The sequence below is a fragment of the Melospiza georgiana genome, chromosome 21, assembly GCF_028018845.1.
Source record: "Melospiza georgiana isolate bMelGeo1 chromosome 21, bMelGeo1.pri, whole genome shotgun sequence".
Classification (NCBI taxonomy): domain Eukaryota; kingdom Metazoa; phylum Chordata; class Aves; order Passeriformes; family Passerellidae; genus Melospiza; species Melospiza georgiana.
In genome coordinates this window covers 6725344-6739622 of record NC_080450.1, presented here as the reverse complement: position 1 = coordinate 6739622, position 14279 = coordinate 6725344, and the positions used below count along the sequence as shown (strand labels likewise).

The 14279-nt window shown below is 49.4% G+C and overlaps 1 protein-coding gene across 2 annotated transcripts in view; it reads right to left on the bottom strand.

Moving 5' to 3' along the window:
• Positions 1-13971, bottom strand: part of GAS7 (growth arrest specific 7) — a 79777-nt gene extending 65806 nt beyond the window's left edge. For both annotated transcript variants that reach the window (XM_058038830.1, XM_058038831.1), the window contains exon 1: positions 13776-13971. In XM_058038830.1, coding sequence (XP_057894813.1) covers positions 13776-13958 — 183 coding nt within the window. In that variant the 5' untranslated portion in view covers positions 13959-13971. The remainder of the gene's footprint in view (positions 1-13775) is intronic.
• Positions 13972-14279: the final 308 nt, after the last annotated feature.

Below are 14279 nucleotides of genomic sequence, written 5' to 3'. Positions count from 1 at the left end.
AGAAACTGTGGACGTTGCCAAGGAAGGCAACATCATAAATAAAATAAAAAGCCTACAAGAGAGGAAAAAATTGTGTCCTACATTGTGATCAACAGTAATTCAATTGTACTCCTTAGGAATATTCTGATAAGGCAGCTGAGGTAGTTATACATTATGTGATAGAGACAATTGTTGCTCTCCACAGGGCAGGATGAAACATTCTGGGTGTACAAGCTATCAAAAGCCAAGCTGTAACCTTAGTTACTAAAATTAGTAAATAAATTAGTAAAAAAATTGTATAAAATTAGTAAAGGAAAAATTATTTTGAAGGATTTTAGTTGCACTGCATCTCAAACCATAAGAAGCTCGTGGGTGTGTGCCCTTTGAGCCGTGTGTCACCCAAACAGAGTCACAATGACAAATCATGGCCCAAATCCAGCCTGGTGCCATCCCTGGCAGGCAGAACCCCTGTGGCAGCTGTCTGATGGTGCCAGTGCTGCATTTCTGTGGGGTTACAGGTGTGCACCCCAAGCAGGTACCCCCGGAGATGCTGAAAGGAGCAGCCCCAAGAACCCCCTGGTACCGAGCAAAGCTCAGCAGCCACAACCATTGCTGTTTCAAGTAAAGCACTGGTGGCTCAGATTGATTTTGGCTCTTCCAAAGGAGGGGTGTGCCCCAGAGGATGAAGGTGCAGGGTGGCTGAAGTGTGACTCCTCAGAGCTAAGAAAAGAGCAGAAACCTTTATGAGGCTCTCTCTTGGTGCTGAGGAGCAAACATCCCATCCCTGCACAGGGAGGGATGTGCAGGTCACATCAACCTCCCCAGAACATTTCCCTGCCATGGGGAAAGGAGGAGTAAAAGGTCACTTGCCTCTAACCACAGGGAAACACTGGATGCTCCAGCACTGAAAGCAAAAGCAAATTCCCTACCACAGAAGTGAATGTTGGGATTTGTTCACTCCAGGGCCTGATTCTGGGCTGGAAACACGCTGTAGCTTCTGAGTGGCTCTTCAGAGGCTGCCAGGGCACAGCTCTGACCCCAGGCAGGGCATTGGAGCTCCTGCTGCAGGAGGCAGCAGAAGGGAGGAGAGGGCTCAGCCCTGCAGCTCTAACACCATTGCATACAGCAGGGACACACACACAGAGCACCGACAGTGCTAACACAGGGATTACAGCCATTCCTGCTTGTGTATTACTGATTCTAAAATCACAAAAGAGCCATTTCCAGAGACTCACACCTTGCCCAGCAAAAAGCTGCTTTGTTCAGTGCAGCCAGCTTCATTCCATGTGTCACCAAAATCCCTGTGGGCAAGCTTAGAAGACTGTAATGTAAAGACCTGAGCATCACTGGGTGGAGATCTGTGATCAAGCTCTCTGACCTAAGTGAGTAAAAAAATGTAGCCAGGGCTGAAGCATTCAGCATTCTCAGCTCCTTTCCCCTTTCATGTGCTACTTGAGGTTGGTGGTCTCCATCTGTGGGCTCCCTGTCCCCAGTGTGGGGCTCCAGTGTGGCCAGCACACCTCCTCTCCTCCTCCAGCAGAGTCCCACCTCAGAGATGGGACAGTCCCAGCCCCAAACCAACAAGATTCCCAAGGATGGTATCAGAGACATGCTGGAAGATGCCCTGTTCCATGAGCAGGCACACAGAGCACTGGCCAAGGGATCACAGTGTGCTGGGAACACTGATTTGCACCAGCAAAACCTCCTCCCCAGCACTGCCAGCAGAATATGCCACAGTCCCATCCCTGAGATGAATTATGTTGCTGGCCCATGATTATGTTTTTGGCAAGCACTGAGGGAAAGCTTTGTCCCTCACTGAAGATTCATATTCAGCCTCAGTAAATGGTGCTGGGCAAGAGCAGAGCAGGGAGCTGGGGTGAGGGATCCCCAAACCCTGGGGCAGTGCAGCTCAGAGGAACTGTGCACAGGGGTTCACTGACTCAGGTTCATGGCAAAATTATTGTCCAAAAGATGATTTACACATGATTTCTTTTTGGAAACACCTGAAGTTCTATTCTCCATTCTGTAACAGACTGAGGTTATTCCCAGTCTTCATTTGGTCTCAGTTATCACTGATCATCAGCAGTCTGCAGTGCAATGAGACAAGTCATAGGCTCTCCTAAATCTTGCTATTGAGAGTGATTACTTGGCCTTGGGTAATGAATTAGTCCTATTATACAGCAGCTGGCACAGTAGAAGCTAATCTGCTGCTCAGGCAGCTCATTACATGGGCAGGGCTGGAAGTGCTCAGCTGTGTGCTGCACACACAGCCCTCAGCAGCATTTTTAAACTGAATTCTGCACACAGTTCTTCAGGGCTACAAAACAAACTACGTCTATCAAACCAGTTTCTGTCTGTTCCTTTCTGAGTTAAGCATTTGCTCACTCCTAGGAAATACAATTCCTCTTCTGTGCAATTTCTACATGGCACCTTGCCATATCTGTATCAAATCCAAACTCTGTTAATTCTTCATTCTCTGTCAGCCCTTGCAAACTCTGTCACTCCTCATCTCCATTTTTCTCCTCCAAACTCCTCTGTACCAATTATTTCATCCACCCCACTACCAAATGCTTTGCAGCTCTGCCTCTTCTACGACCAAATTTCACTTCTGTAGCAACTGGAACTGCTCCTGTACTGCACCAGATTGTCACTGCAGGTCTGGCTTTGTGGTTTTGTGGAAATGGCTCAAGGAGGAGAATTTCAGCACACTGCAACTGCAGAGTTTCATTTGGAAACACGAGCAAAGGGCTAAATAAGTGAATTAGAAAGGATCAGGAAGACAAAGCAGATCCAGGCAGCCAATTTAAAAGAACATTCTGAAAGTGCTTATGGACGACCACAGTCAAACTAAGCAGAATGACAGAATAAATTCAATAGCAATGTTGTAGCCATGGTGGCAGGAGCAGCTCTGTGTGGTACCCTTGGGAGTGCTGATACCTGTTCTCAGACCAGGTGTGCTTGTGACAGCATAAACTCCTTTCTATGAAGACTTCCGGGAGAAAAAAAGCAGACAAGGACTGAAAAAACTACTATACAAAATGAGAAATTGATAAGCCAGAAGGCAAAGAGCAGAAAAAAAAAGAGTCTTCCTCAAACCAAAGGTGAGCCACAAAGGTCTGGTTATGTGGCTGAGGAGTGATGATGCCAGTTGCTCCTCAGACAATTCAGGAAGGTGAGAAATGTCTTGTAAATATGTTCAGGCAATTCAGGAAGGTGAGAAATGTCTTGTAAATATGTTCAGGTTATACATGATTGTTTACACGAGCTCTGAGCTCAAAGAACAGGCAACAACACAGCAAACAAAACACACAGGGAATAAATGCAAAGCATTACATATGGAGGTAATAACTGAAATCCTGTTGTACTTTTCATGTCCCGAACAATGTCAAGCTCAGAGATCCTTGCTCCTTCCCTCAGACTTCCACAAAAGCTGTTCTTTTAGCAGCCCAGGGAGCTGCTCCACGTTAACCCCTTCCATGCTTCCATTCCACTGCTGCATTTTTCTCAAGCAGCCTCAGAGCTGCCTGGCCTGTCCCTGGTGAAGGGCTGTGAGGGATGAACAGGAGCCACAGGCAGGGCTGAGCTGCCAGGAAGGACACTGCAGGTGCAGTAAACAATGACATTTAACCCTGAGCTAGCAGATTTCAAGGAAGTTTTTACTGTGATTCCAAGTAAAACAAAGGGGAAAGTTTGGGAAGACCACACGAAAAGCTTGAGACTCTTATTTTTGTTCCTCTCCTCCCCACTCTCACACCTTTCTCCTTTTTACCCTCTGATGGACTTGCTGAGTGTGTTTTCATATTTTTCAAATATGAAAATTCAGTACTTATGGGACAGTTTGATTATTCCAGGCTCCATTTCCAGCCCAGAGGAGCTCCTGCTTTCTCTGTCTGTGATGAGTCTGTTTCAGCTCGCCCCTGCTTTGGCAACCCTGATCCTCTGCAGCTTTCACATCTGCTGTGTCCCTTCTTTGCTGAAAATCATGGAATATCTCATCAGAGCACTCTGTGGAACATCACACACCTTCCTTATGGATCTTGGTCTGATCCATTTTACAATACAGACCCCCAGGTCTTCCCAAGACTTATTACTTCTAATTTCCTGTTATTGAGGTCTTTTTCCACAGCGCAAAGAGAGGCAAAGAACTGATGGATGTGGGCACATGAAGTGATAGCCAGCAAAGGAGTTAAAGTTGGGAAGATTTAGTTCCTGGAGACTGTAGCAGCAGAGGCCATTCCAAGTGCCACAGAGCTGGGAAAGCCCTGAGAGATCTGTGCAGTAAACAAACCCAGGGCTCAAACAAACCCTGGAAGACCACGGTGCTTTTGCTGCCAGCATCACAGTGGGAATATCTGTGGCTCAAGAACAGCCTGCACAGTCTACTCTTACCAACCACCAGTGCAGGAAAAATGCCAGACAGGTCTCAAAGAAAGGTTTTCAACCTTTGCATCGGCACCTGTTGAGGAGCTCAAAGATTAGTGCCCAAAGTCATCTGTCAGTCAGCCTAAATTAACTCCCAAGTGCCTCATGCTGATGGCTGAGCACTGAGGGGACTGCTCACAAATGCTGACAAAAGTGGATGTTAAAAGATGCTGGCCTATTCTGCTGCCAGATATACTCTACAAAATGCAGAGTGGCAGCTCCTGAGTAACCCATGGCACCCCTTTCTGGAATGTGCCAGCAAAAAAGCAAACCACAGATGCACTAGGCTAGTACAAAGGCTATTTTGATAGCGTGATGTGGAAAACTGGATTACTAGTACAAGCAAAAAGCTTTCTCTGCTATTCCATACGCCTGTAAAAGCACTGCTCCCCAGGGCAGTCACCACAGCAGGTACTGAGAGCCCACAGCAGGGAGGGACTGGGGAAAATGTACAGCCTGCTCTCCCTCTCCATCACAAGTGCACTTGTGCAGCCATGGCAGGTATGCAAGGGGCTCTGCCATGCCTCACCCCGTGCTACAGACTGAGCCTGCTCACCTGCCCTGCAGGTACAGGGCAAACCTGTGAACAGCCCTGCCTCATACCAGCCCTGCACGGCAGCTCCTCTCAACAGCTACCGCTTTACACAGTGGAGCAACACAAAAAATTCCAAATACGCTAAAGCACACTTAAATTTTTCAAGACAAACACTAATTGAAGCACAGACTTGGAAAACAGTGGCTGAGCAAACTGTTGGCCCTGGTTTCACATTGTTCTGCATACTCTTGGGCTCATACCAATAAAATGGAGTGTGACAGGTTATTAAATATGGCAAATGACACTTTGAAGTGACATGAACTGATGCCAGGGTGGAAAGCAGAGTGTGGGGACCATCCATTCCATTATGCTGCTCTCGGGTTCCCCCAGGTCTGTCCCTGTCTGCAAAGGCAGAGCTGTGCAGGGTCCTGGGAATGAGCACACAGGGAGCAGCCACTGCACCCCAGCCCCAGCTTTTGGGAGATCTCAGCAATCTGCCTTGCACAGGGAGCAAGGCACAGTCCACAAGTGCTGGATGCTGAGAAAGCTGCCCACATTGAGTGATCCCTGGGGGTGTCAGAAATCAGAGACAGAAACATCAGTGCCTTATGTCAAACATCCCAAACACAAGTTAGTAGTGGCTGGCTCCCTTTGCTGTCAATGGAGGGAACAGGAAGAGCACACACAGAGGGAGAAACTCCTCCTGCCCTCAGTTGTAGCATGGCCACAATGAAAACAACTGCAACAGACCCAAATATTTTCAGAACAGACACTACCTGCTGCTGTTATTGTGGAGCTTCTCCAAAACAGACAATGTCCTATCTTTGGGATAGCACTTGGCGTCTGCAGGCAGCAAAATAACAAAAATAAAATAACAAAGTAACAAAAAACAAGTCCTGAGAACACACTCAGACATTTCAGATTCTGCTAATGAGTATTGGGGCACAATACTGAAAATAATGTGCTTCATGGGCATAAGCAACCATGGAAGATAAGGAATCATGGAGCATAAAACACAGGTTTAATCTGGTTAGTTAAATGACTAGTTAATTCTACCTGGTCATTTATTATCCCACAAGTAAAAGCGAAATAAATAGAGAAAGCTAAATCCTATCAAAGCTGCCAGAATCTTCTGGTCTTGATTGCAGAGCCAAATTTTCCATTTTGAACATGAAAATAAAGCTTTGTTTTTAGAAAATAAGTATCTGGCATTTTCTCATTATTCCTACTGTGTCTTTTTAAATGGCATTCAGTATAGAGTGCTGTGTGGTACATTCAGCACCTCTGTTTGTGGCAAAACACTCAAGGCACCGAAGGTGCAATTTGCACTCAAGCTGGAAAGTGAGACTTGAGTGCAGAAATCACTCTTGTAGTTTCCTATAGGACTTATGCCCCATTCAGAGCACAGAACGAGCTGGAAATTCTTTAGGGAACAAAGCAATCTTCAAGTGAGTCTTTAAATGATCCACATTTTTTATGGTTGCTCCACATCCACCCTTAAATTGCAGGTGCACAGCAACTCATTTAATCCTGCCCATCTAGAAGGCAGACATCTGCAGGGAGACTGTTTTTGGACTCTTTTTGTAATCCACAGGCCATAAGAGACATTCCAGTTTAAGCCTTCCATGGCACTTTTTCATCTTTTAGCTAAGGATAAAGGAAAAACATCTTTAAAAATTCTGTCCTATGCAATTTTTGTAAGGCCAGCAGTGTGATTGTTCTCACCTGCTGCAGAAGGAGCACCCATGAGCCCAGATCCTGCAACACCTCAACTTCTGCAGGGGACAGAAGAGCTCATAAAAAATATCACAACCATCTTTAAGACCCTTCTCTGCACAAAGTTTGGCTATTTTTGGTACTATTCAGTTTTTACATTTTATCTGTAACTCCAACAGAGCGAGACAGTTACTGCTGGATGGATAACAGGGATTGTGAACTGCAGCCTCACATCCCCTTCACATTCTCCTGGGGCTTTAAATTCCCTCAGAACTTGATTAAAGAGCGATTTTTCTGGCAGCAAAACATAATTTCCTCACCCTTTTATATTTGATTTCATTCACATTTGCCAGAAATATCAGTGGTCAGATGATCACAAGCTTCGACTCTCAAAAATACAGAAAGTCAAAGACAGAAAAAAAGCCTGTGTGAAACTAAACCACAAGGCAATACCACAGGATTCTCATTGTCACTTCTCTCATGAGCACTCTGAACAACAGTTTGCTGTTGAATCACGCAGAGCAGACCAGCCTCAACGTCTGTGAGCACTGAACTTCGGGAAATTCACCTTTTCCCTGAGACAATGCCCACAGCAGGTCCCATCTACACAAATCTCTACCACAAAAACCTCTCCCTCTGCCCTCATTAGGGAGCCAGCCCTGCACCAAGAGAATGAAAACCAAACTTCCACACCAGGGGAAATGCCATCCCCACCTCAGCTGTGGCTGCTGCCCCAGCACCAGCTCCCAGGGGCAGCGGAATGGCCAGAACACCCAGGATGGTGTCACCAGCATCCCTGGGCAGGAGACAGGAGACAGACAGACCAGCCTGGCAGTGATGCCATCCACTCTTGGGGCTCAGCACCCACAGCCTTGTCACACCAGATTAAACACCAGATTCCTTCCCCAGCACCCAAGACAACAGATTGGAGCATTACTTGCTCCACAGAATATCCTCAGAAAAAAGCAGTGGCAGCAGCCACATCTGTGCCTGAGATCATCACACATCCCCTCACCAGAGTTCTTGTGGCTCTTCATGAATTTTATGTTAAGCTGATTTTTGAGTGGGGAGGTGGAAGAATGAGAAAGAGTGAGACAACAAACTCCAAGGATGTAGAAGAACCTTCTGAGAAAGCAAAGTGCCATTGCTGTGGGCAGGAGATAAGGACACCATGCACAAATAGCTCAGGGCTCAGGCACCCACAGCCATCCAGGTGCACACACAACTTTATTCTCCTTTGTGCATCAGGAAAAGCTCTGTTGCAACAGGTACCAACACACCCTCCCTTTTAATACCTATCACTGACATCATACAGCCCCCAGGATGGCAGAGAGCAGTTTAGCACGGAAATACTCGACACATTCGCTGCCATTACTAAATAAATAAATAAATAAATGGCTCTTTATTTAAATTTTATTATTTTAAAAATTTTATTATTATTATAATAAAATTTAAATTTTATTATTTATCTTAAAAACAAAATTAAAATAAAATTTTAATTTCTGTGCATTCCTTTCATCCTTTTTCTCTACGACTCCCCAGGCACCACAAAGGAAGCAATCTGTGCCATGCCATGCCATGCTTCCTGCAGCTGGATGTGCAACAACCTCCAGGCTCAGCTGCCTGCACATCTCCACCTGTCCCAGGTTGGTTTAGGTGAGGTGAGGATTACATAGCAGTGGAAGCAGTGAACCATCTGTCTGACAGCTGCAGGTGAAGCCTGCACCAGGGAGAAGAAGCACACCATTCCTTCCTTCCTGAGTGCCTCACAGTTCTGGTAAATCAAGCTGTGGAGTGCAGATAAGATCAGTGGCAGCTCGCTCAGTCAGATTCCAGAGCCACCTCCATCCATTCTGGAAGCACACGCTGTGCTTCATACAGAGCCTTACATCTGTGGGATGACTGAAGCTATAAAAAGTGCTGACAATTTCCAGCAAATCTGCATATGTTGCTGCTGCTGCTTATATAAGTGATTTCTAGTTAACTACAAATACAAAAAAACCAAGGGCCAAAAATAGGTTTTCAGAGAAACCGCTTGCAAATGTGACTGAATGATCCATCTCTCCAATACTCCAAAATCACTTGTCTAGAAAAAGCAGACGCAACAGAGGTTTCTCCAGAGGGTCCCAGGCAAAGCACCTCCTGGAACACACACTACCCCACTTTCTCAACATCTGTGCTGCCCTGCACCACAAAGGTTGTCACAAACTGGAGCACCTGAGCCTTGTGCCAGGTTGCTCTTACATGTGGAGCTGTAGAGATGTCTCTACACACCTCACCATCCCAAGCACCCTGATGCAGCTGGGGTGAGGAGGCAGCCAGCCTCAGGGTGAGGAACAGGAGCTGTTGAGAAATCCCTCAGTGCATCACACACCACACTCCACTGGCTCTGTGCTCACCACCTCCTCACCTGCATCTGCACAGAGTCCCTCTTGCTCCAGGCTGGGAAGGACAATTGCTTCACCTGGGGCTGTGACAGTCTGGTACCGAGGGGCCCTGTAGGGCTCTGCTCAATGGTCAAAAGGTCAGGCAAAAATATAAAGCACACAGGAGGGAGGAAAGGGTCAGCAAATCCCAGATTCGCAGGTCTCACAGCTGCCATAGCTATTAATCACCAAAAGAGAGGTGAGGGTTGAAGCTGATGGTATCTACTCAATAGGATATGGATCAACAACATCCTCCTTCCCTGAGCCCTTCAGCTTGCAGAAGGATGATGCAAAAGCAAAACCAAACTGACAGCAGTCTTCAGGATTGCTCTAGAGTCCATGGATTCTCACGCTCAGGAAATACTGCTTAGGGACCATTTTTCCATTAACCTACTGTCTACAGCAGTGTAAGGAACCACACTTGGTTTTCCAGCATAAGGAAGGCAAGGACACGCTGGATAAAGTCCAGCAATGGGCCATGAGGATGATTAAGAGTCTGGAGCATCTGTCATACAAAGACAGGCTGAAAGAACTGGGACTGTTTAGCATCAAGACATGAAGGCTTGAGAGGGATGTCATCAATGTGACTAAAAATCTATGTGTGGGACAGTAAAAAAATGATATAGACTGTTCTCAGTGATACCCAGGAAAAGGATGAGCTGCAATAGGCACAGATTAAAGCGGGGAAACTCCCTTGAAAGTGACACAAATTCCTTTAAAGGACACAAGAAAAGACTGTGAGGGTAGTTAGACACTGGAATACATTGTCCAGAACAGTGTGTCCACCCTTGCACACACTGAAAACCCAACAGACACAGCCAGGCAAGCCAGACTAGCTGATCTCCAAAGGTCCTTTCCAACCCAGTGATTCTGTGATTAAAACCACAGCAGCCTCCTCAACTGCTCCCAACCAGCCCAGCCTCAGGGAACCCATCTGGAACCCCCCACGAAGCCAATACCCTCCCTTTCTCCCTTGGCTCTCTGCTTTTGATCAGTTTTTGGTTTATGCTCCCACTTTCCTCCCTGACAGCAGCATCCTCTCCAGAGCTCACAGAGACATGCCATTTCTGGCTTGTCCCTACCATGAGCTCGTCCAGCTCTCACTGCTTCCATCGCTGCCTTGAGCAGGATGCTTTCCTGCCATCCCTGTTTTCCTCTAAGCCTCCACTGTGGGCTTGCAGCAGCCACAGGAGCAGGACAGAAAACAAATGTCTTTATCTCTTTACCTCTCTATGTCTCTCTTGCCCCACATTTACCACTTTTTTTTGGTCCTTTCCTTGATCTTCTGTGATGAATGAATTGAAAAGACATTTTTGCTAGCAAAAGAACACAGGAGACAGCAAATGCAACAATGCCTCAGGAACATCCATCTCTGGCACAGGGCTTTGTTTCCTGGAAGCCACGTTCCAGAAAAGGCTCCAGAGAGAGCACCAGTAGTTGCTGGGGTAAACTGGGCACAGGGAAATGAGGGCAGGACAGAGGGAGAGAGCAACATCTTCCTCTTCAAACAATGTGCGGTCAGTTCAGCTGAGGACAGAGCACTGAACCTTGCTGAGATCTGCAGGCCAGAGCCACCCAAAGCCCATGGAAGGGCTGGCTGGTACAGGAAGGGGACTGATGTCCATGGCCCCATCTGGACAGGCACTGTCACCACCTCCCTGACACCAGTTCCCATGTCAGTGTGGCTGGGCAGGGACTCAGATCAGAGAACAGAGAAGGACAGAATTCCCATTGTGGTGTCTTTCAGTTAGATCAGGACCCTGAGCACGCTGCACACAAGGGATAAGCTACCTATAGAGAAGGGAAAGGCTACCTGAACAGAGAGACAGAGCCATGAGAGACAGACACACACAGAGCTTCCTTCTCACACATCCACCCTGATGTGTGCCAAGCACCTGTGGTCCCATGGATTTGGTTCATTGGCTCTCATTTGATGAATTTTTTAACTCCAGCTCATAGTCCTTATTAGGTACCACCTCTGGAGAAAAGGAAAACATGATCTAGAGTGAACACAATCAGCCCTTGCCTGCCTTCCTTTCTTTCTTTCTTTCTTTCTTTCTTTCTTTCTTTCTTTCTTTCTTTCTTTCTTTCTTTCTTTCTTTCTTTCTTTCTTTCTTTCTTTCTTTCTTTCTTTCTTTCTTTCTTTCAGAAAGGGGGCCGGGCTGTGTGGACAAGTGGTCTCCACCTAAGCTATCAGTGATACACAAGCCAAGGGTCAGAAAGGCACATTTAGGGGCAGTGGGCACTGATCTGAGCATGGTGAAACTTGCTCAAACTTAAGCAGAGAAACAAGAGTTTCTGACAGGAAAGCAAAGCTACGGTATTTTGAAGCAATTCCCCACTGCCTCTGCTGAGCAGAATCTTCCACATCTCATGATACATTTTTCCTCAAGCAACTCCCAGATTCCTAGATGTGTAAACATTTAGCAATTTGTGAAACCACAAACATTCACGTTTCTCAATAAATGATCTTGTAGGTGGCAAAACTGACAAACAATAGGACTCTCACATTCTGAAACTAACGAAAGAAATCCCAAGTGTGTCAGTTGCACGGGAAAGTCCACGGCCTCACTCTTTTAGCACTGCGTGGGCAACTCTTGCTTCTCCTTTCCTGTCTTTCCAGGAAAAATAATAAGAAACAAGAAATCAATGGAAGCATCATGTATTTTTTAATTTATTTGGACAAGAGAAACTAAAAGGCAGCACCAGATTTGTGGGCAAAATCTCCTTTTGCAAAGAATCTTTTGCTCACAGAGCATTGCTCTACATGCAGCTGGTGGGCAGGTTTTGCTCAGGACTCTGCTTCCTGCTTCTCTGGATTCCTTGGGAGGTGTGCATGGAAAACTGGGGATGGGCATTGCCTGCCTTGCATATAAGCAAAGCAGGCTGGCTGATTCCCCTTGGAAGGGGAGGACAAGCAGAGGCTGACCTGAGAAATGAGCTGTGAATGGCTTCAGCCCAGTCACCATAGGGAGATGCTTCCCAACACCACTGCCATGCCCCCAGCCTCGGAGTAAGGTCCAAATGACAACAGGGCATGGCCAGCAAGGAGAGGACTGATGGGGTCATGGCAAATTCCTGCTTTAGTGCATGAGATGTTTCAGAATTCACATGCAGAAATTGTAAAGGAACTCTTCATGGACATATTTTTTACCCTCACATGGAGCCTTGTTTGCACGGACTGAAAGCCATAAACACATTCAGGCACAAGCAGTCCCGAGGTGGGAATCCAACTGTCATCCCAGCTGTCAGGGCCCTGAAAATGAATGAAGCTGACAGAACTTTTCAGTATCCTACAGAAAGTCCATGGGTCTACACAAGCAGCCTTAACCCTGCTGGGGCTCCCTGAGCCATGCCACAGGTAGGGAGGGCAGTGAGGTGTCTGCAGCTGGCTGGGGAGCTCCTGCAAAAGAGGGAGAGAAGAGATGGCTCCAGGGAGAACTTAAGAGAGTCTTCCAGTACCTACAGGTACTGGGAAGGACATTGGAGAGGGGCATGGAGTGAAGGGGGAATGGCTTCAAGCTGAAGAAGGGCAGATTTACATTAGACATTAGGAAGAAATTCTCCTTTGCAAGGGTGGTGATGCCCAGAAAACCTGTGGCTTTTCCTGGAAGTGTCCAATGCCAGGCTGGATGGGACTTGCAGCAACCTGGTCTAGTGGAAGGTGATGCTCATATGAGAGTGGGTGTAATGGGACGATCTTTAAGGTCCCTTCCAACCCAACCCATTCTGTGATTCCATCATTCTAGACCCGAATCACCTCTTCCACAACATAAAGCCACGACACGTTCAGTGAAATGCAATGAGAAGGAGTGGGGCTTGCCCAACATCGACCCTTGTGAGGGACAGACAGGCGCTGCATCACCGCAGCCACCGACCCCTGCTGCTGTCCAGCCACTGTGAAAAGCCAAGCGTCCGGAGCACCCGCAGCTCGTCACACACCTCAGCTCTGCTCTCCATGGCTACAGCCACAGCACCGAACGCTCCGGCTGCCTGAGAGAGGCCGGGCAAGCGGATTCCTACAGCACCCGGCAGCCTCAGCCCGCGGTGCCGGGACACCTGCCCGGGGCTCAGCGATGCTGAGGGGGATCCAACAGCAGCACGGCCATGGCTCCGTGTGCCGGGACACCTGTCTGGGGCACAGCGATGCTGAGGGGGGATCCGACAGCACCCGGCAGCCTCAGCCCGCGGTGCCGGGACACCTGCCCGGGGCTCAGCGATGCTGAGGGGGATCCAACAGCAGCACGGCCATGGCTCCGTGTGCCGGGACACCTGTCTGGGGCACAGCGATGCTGAGGGGGGATCCGACAGCACCCGGCAGCCTCAGCCCGCGGTGCCGGGACACCTGCCCGGGGCTCAGCGATGCTGAGGGGGATCCAACAGCAGCACGGCCATGGCTCCATGTGCCGGGACACCTGCCCGGGGCTCAGCGATGGTGAAGGGGGATCCAACAGCAGCACGGCCATGGCTCCGTGTGCCGGGACACCTGCCCGGGACAGGGGAACAGCGATGCCGAGGGGGGGTTCGACAACAGCAGGACCATGGCCCCGTGTGCCGGGACACAGCGATGCTGAGGGGGATCCAACGGCAGGACCTCCATGGCTCCGTGTGCCCCCGGGACCGCCGGTTCCCCCGCGGGACATCCCCGGGCCGGCCCCTCCCGCCCGGCGCAGCCCCGGCCCCGGCCCCGGTCCTACCTCCAGCAGCTGGACGTAGCTGGCCGGGAACCATCCGCGCAGCCCGTCCTCCTTCTGCCCTTCCCACCAGCCGCCGTCTGGCACCTGCAGCACCGTGATCAGCTCGCCCGCCGCGAAGCGCAGCCCCTGCCGGTGCCGCTCCCCGGAGAAGGGGTACAGCGCCTGGCAGCGGGTCCCCGACATCCCTGCGGGACGCGCCCGCCGCCGCCGCCGCTCCGCGCCCGCCCCGCTCGGCTGAGGGGGCCCCGCTCCGGCCCGGCGGGCGCCAGGCGCGGGCAGCGCGGGCAGCGGCAGCCGAGCAGCGCCGGCGCCGGGCGCCCACGGGCACCGCCGGCTCGGGGTGGGGCGGGAGAGGCGGGACGGGCTGGGCGAGGGGAGGAGGGCGAGGGAGGGAGGAGGAGTGCCGGGAGGAGGGGGAGAGCGGCAGAGGGGAGGGAGGGACGGAGCGGCGGGAGGAGCGGTGCGCGGGCCGCGGGGCGGGCGGTGCGTGCGGCGTCCGTTTCG